Source organism: Palaemon carinicauda, unplaced genomic scaffold, assembly GCF_036898095.1.
Source record: "Palaemon carinicauda isolate YSFRI2023 unplaced genomic scaffold, ASM3689809v2 scaffold2129, whole genome shotgun sequence".
Classification (NCBI taxonomy): domain Eukaryota; kingdom Metazoa; phylum Arthropoda; class Malacostraca; order Decapoda; family Palaemonidae; genus Palaemon; species Palaemon carinicauda.
Window position 1 is genome coordinate 5001 of NW_027169733.1, and position 5000 is coordinate 10000.

At 36.6% G+C, this 5000-nt stretch overlaps 1 protein-coding gene across 2 annotated transcripts in view; it reads right to left on the reverse strand.

The window, feature by feature from the left end:
* LOC137636029 (uncharacterized) overlaps positions 1-5000 on the reverse strand; it is a 5656-nt gene that overhangs the window by 503 nt on the left and 153 nt on the right. The window contains exons 1-3 of one of the 2 annotated variants that reach the window (XM_068368467.1): positions 4384-5000; positions 1053-3952; positions 1-785 (exon numbers count right to left, since the gene is read on the reverse strand). The exon at positions 1-785 is cut by the window's left edge and continues 503 nt beyond it; the exon at positions 4384-5000 is cut by the window's right edge and continues 153 nt beyond it. In XM_068368467.1, the coding sequence (XP_068224568.1) occupies positions 406-785; positions 1053-3952; positions 4384-4415 (3312 nt within the window). In that variant the 5' untranslated portion in view covers positions 4416-5000 and the 3' untranslated portion in view covers positions 1-405. Of the gene's footprint in view, positions 3953-4383 lie in introns of both variants that reach the window. The other variant, XM_068368466.1, reaches the window with a different exon arrangement.

A 5000-nucleotide genomic window follows, 5' to 3' on the forward strand; every position in this document is an offset into this window, starting at 1 on the left:
CCGAGGAACATACACTAAGTCTTTCTCCTGCACAATTCCATTGGAAGTTAGGGTTAGGAAAAGCAGACTTTTCCTTCACTTTTTGACTTTCTCTTAAAAATGTAACAATTCTTCCAAGAACAAAATGGGACTTCGTGACGGGTTAGGGACACACCCGCAGCTGTCCTCTGAAGCTTGAGAGAGTAGCACAGAAAGTGCTAGATTCAACAGAAGAGAGGTCCCAAGAAAACTAGCCAGGGACTCTCAAACAGGTAGTTACTTTAAACAAAAAATAAACAGGAAGTTACACTTGAATACCGTCATTTTTTCCTTTACATAGGCCCTTTAACAAGTTAATTCCTTGGAATTTACAAACAAAATAGAAGAAATGTTTACTCTCTCAACTATTTACACAAGCAAGTTACATTAATTGCTTCTACTCAGTAAATCTGAAAAATGGTTAGATTGACCAGATATATATATAATCCTGTATTTATATGGTTGTAGGCCCAGAATTAATCTTAAAATCCTATCATTTCCTGATTTTAGAGTTTCCATGTAGGTAAGGGGCTTATGGTCTGTTTCAATGAAAAACTCTTTCCCATACAAATAATAGTGGAATTTTCGTACAGCCCAGAAGATAGCCAAACACTCTCTCTCAATGGTAGAATACCGTTGTTCCCTTGGGAGAAGTTTCCGGCTAGCATACGCCACTGGATAGGCTGTTTCTTCATCATACTGAAGGAGCACAGCTCCAAGACCAACTGAAGAGGCATCTGTCCTTAGAACAAAAGGTTTATTTATCTCTGGAATATGAAGAATAGGAGCATCAATGAAGTATTTCTTAATAATCTCAAATATGTTTTCTTCCTCACTATTCCATTGTAGTGGTTCTTTCACTTCCTTTTTAAGCTTTGCTGTTAATGATGACGTTAAGCTAGACAAATTTGGGATGAACTGTCGATAAAAATTAACAGAACCTAAAAAGCTTCTTAATAACTTCTTAGTTTTTGGAATTTGAATTTGTTGCAAAGATAAAATTTTATCATTCAGGGGTCTGATTATATTATTACCTACTTCAAAACCCAAATATTTAACTTTCTCATAACAAAAATGACATTTTGATGGACGGGCTGTAAGACCATGATCTCTCAATCTTCGAAGTACCTCACTCAAGGTTTCCAAATGTTCCTGGAAAGTATTAGACATCACAAATATGTTATCAAAATAGATAGAGATATGATTCATTCCCTGAAAGATTTTCTTCATCAATCTAACGTAGGTGGCACATGCAGTAACCAGTCCAAAGGGTAGCCTCTTATATTGCATTAAACCACGGTAAGTAGGGAAAGCCGTTAGAGGTCTTGCATCAGGGTCCAACATAACCTGATGATAGGCTTTTGTGATATCCAATTCTGTAATAAAAGACATATTACGAAATTTAAATAAATCTTCATCAATTGAGGGCATAGGTTCAGAATCGAACTTTGTTACTGAATTTAGTGCACGAAAATCTAGTGCTAACCTGAATGTGTTGTCAGGTTTCTTTATCATGACAATAGGATTACAATAATCAGACTTACTTTCTTCAATTATCCCAAGTTTCAGTAATTTATCTACTTCTTTACATACTTCCTCCTTAAGATGGGCTGGTACTGGGTACATTTTCTTTCGAATAGGCTCTGTTGACGTTAATTCAATCTTGTGCATTATGGTAGAAGTACAACCTGGTATCTCCGAGAAGACTTCTGAAAAATTATCCAGTACTTCTCCTAGTTTCCCTTTTTGTTCTGGAGTTAAAGTTGGACAGATATCTAATTCAGAAGTTATTTCTTCTTCAACACAAGGTATAGGATCTTCGATGTCTTCGCTCAAAACTATTACGTGAGAGGTTACACAGCAATAATCTGAAATTGAACTATTCAGATTTTCATCAGCCACTGATAACACATTCTGTGACCTGTAAAAATATGCCTTCAGCAAGTTAACATGGAATGTTTTTGGCTTACCTTTCACATCGATTATGTAATCAACACTATTGAGTTTCCGCAGAACTTTAAATGGTCCTTGCCATTCAACTAACAACTTATTGTGTTCTGTTGGCAGTAATAGTAACACCTCATCATTGACTTTAAACTGCCTACGAGTACTTTTCTTGTCAAAGTACGTACTGTAGATTTCCATTGAAGTCTTTATATTTTCCTGGGCTATTTTTGAAGTTTCCTCTAGCCTGTTTCTAAGATCAAAAAGAAAAGAATAAACATTTTGGGTATCATTAGAAAGGCCAGTATTAGTCCATATCTCGTTCAATATTAGTAGTGGTCCCCTTACTTGGTATCCATAAAGGAGTTCAAATGGGGAAAAACCAAGAGTGTCAGAAGGAATCTCCCTCATAGCAAACAGGGCACAAGGTAAATATCTATGCCATTCTCTAGGTTGCAAATGACACAATTTCTTCAATATAGATTTGAGAACAGAGTGTTGCCTTTCACAACGACCATTGCCAGCTGGATGATACGGAGTAGTAAACAATGGTTTTACTCCCAGCATTTGGTACACATGTTCCATAAGTTCTGATGTGAACTGCTTTCCTCTATCAGATATTATTTCCTTTGGTATTCCTACCCTAGAAAATATTTGCATAAGAGCATCTGCAACATCAACAGTGGTTATGGTCTTCATAGGAATTGCTTCAGGAAATCCTGTAGCATAATCAATCATTGTTAAAATAAACCTGTGACCTTCAGATGTGCTTGGATTCAGTGGACCCACTATGTCAATTCCTACTCTGCTAAAAGGAATGGAAACTACTGGCATTTTTACCATAGAGACCCTTTTATGTCTACCTTTACTTGTGTTCCTCTGACAGTTATCGCAAGATCTACAATATGCATACACATCTGTACACATTCCTGGCCAGAAATATAATTCTCTGATTTTTTTTAGGGTTTTGCGATGACTAAAGTGTCCTGCCACAGGTAAATCATGAGCCAATTTAAGAACAACCTTTCTAAGTTTAAGAGGAACAACTAAATAAAATTTATTGGCAATTCTTGAATTGTTTGCATTTATAATTTCCTTATACAAAACTTCATTTCTCCGTACATACCTGTACTCCACTTTTGAGTTTTTTGTTATGGTGTTGGCTTGACAGTCTTTCCTGATCGATTCCAGGGTGGAACATTCATTTTGCAATTTTATAAAGTCAATAGGAGTAGTCTCAAGGGCTTCTACATCAGGAAAAACTAATGGGTGAACAACTTTCCTTGAAGCTGAACGAGTTGTTATATTGACGTGTTCAATAGCTTTACCTTTTTCTGTAGGCAGATGGTTTCTTCGAGGTTCCTCATCAATGGAGTTCAAAGGGGGGCAGTCTCCATCTTCAGGAAAAAGAGCACCTTCAATGTTACCTAAAAGTACTGTACAAAACTTAATTGGGGCAATAATAGCATTAACCTTTCCAGTAAACCATTTACATCCAATATAAACTGGTAACACTGGAAAAACATTTTCCCTTCCTAGATAATCGATTAATGATGATTTTGGCAATTCCCTCTCATTCAAGTTAGGAAACAGGTCTTTGGATACAATACATGTAGAACAGCCAGTATCACGTAAAATGGTAGAAACACGAGAACCATTAACCACACCATGAGTAAATGGAGCTCTAGAGTGAGTTTCTTTAGAAGCATAGCGACCAACCTTATTTGATCCTGCTTTGTTCGATGAAGTGCCAGGAGTAGAAGTCATTGCAGCTTTACCTTTAGGACAGGATCGTGCCATGTGTCCAGCTTCACCACAAACATAGCAAAGGGGTGTTGGCCTTTGGGTGACAACTGGAGATGGTTTAGGATTTAGACTTTTCTTTTGGGTCTGCTTATCCCCAGGATAACATCTATGTGCACCTGCAAATCTGTCTGCTGCTTCGGCAACATCTTTAGCTTTCCATAATTCCTGCTCCTTAATAAAAAGTCTGATGTCATGTGGTAAGACAGTGAGAAATTGATCAACAAAAATAAATTCTCTTAAATTTTCAAAAGAATCATCAACATCACTTGAATGAAACCAATAATCAAAGTGTCTAAAGAGTTGAGTCATAAATTGAGAAAAATTAATCTTAGAGCTCATCTTAGCAAATCTGAATTCTTTACGGTACTGTTCAGGGGTCCTCTTAAAAGCCCTTAAAACAGCAGCTTTTAAACTTACATAATCTGCAATTTCTTCTTCAGAAAGGGTAGAATAAATATTTAAAGCAGTGCCCGAAAACAATAACGCCAAACGGGTAGCCCACTCACTAACAGGCCACTCACATAAGGAAGCAACACTTTCAAATCTTATTATGTAAGCAGTTATGTCCTCATCTTCATTATAAGGAAGAAGTCTTGGTGGTTTAATACCACTTACCTTAGGAGCAGTACTTTCCTGAATACCATCATCAATTCTTTGTTTATCAAGAGCTAGCTTTGCTTCCTCAAGCGCTAATCTTCTTTCTTCTAAACTTCTATCAATTTCATATTTCCTAAGTTCTCGTTCTTTAGCCCTTTCTTCTCGTTCTTGTCTCTCCTTTTCTTTCTTTTCTTCTCGTTCTTGTCTCTCCTTTTCTTTCTTTTCTTCTCGTTCTTGTCTCTCTTGTTCCTTGTTTTCTTCTCTTTGTAATCCTGCTTCATATTTTCTTGTTGCCCATTCACCAAGTCCATTTCCTTCCAAACCAATTTTTCTTCCTTGCTCGATCCAATAGGAAAACTGTAATTCAGACATTGTATGAAACTAGAACAAACAGTTACAATTAAACTAGCGTGTTGCCAAGGACAGTAACAAGTCTTGATTTTATGGTGGAACCTAAATAGAAAATATAATAAAGAAGGCTCGAATAGACCATAAAATATACTTCCAGTCCACACACTAACAGTCAAAATACTAAAGAGCTTTCAACTACTTAGAACTCACTTTTCTTGAATGCTAACACGCATTAAGAAACAAGGGTCAGCATTTGCTGGACTCCTTAACTAGGGTAACTCGTG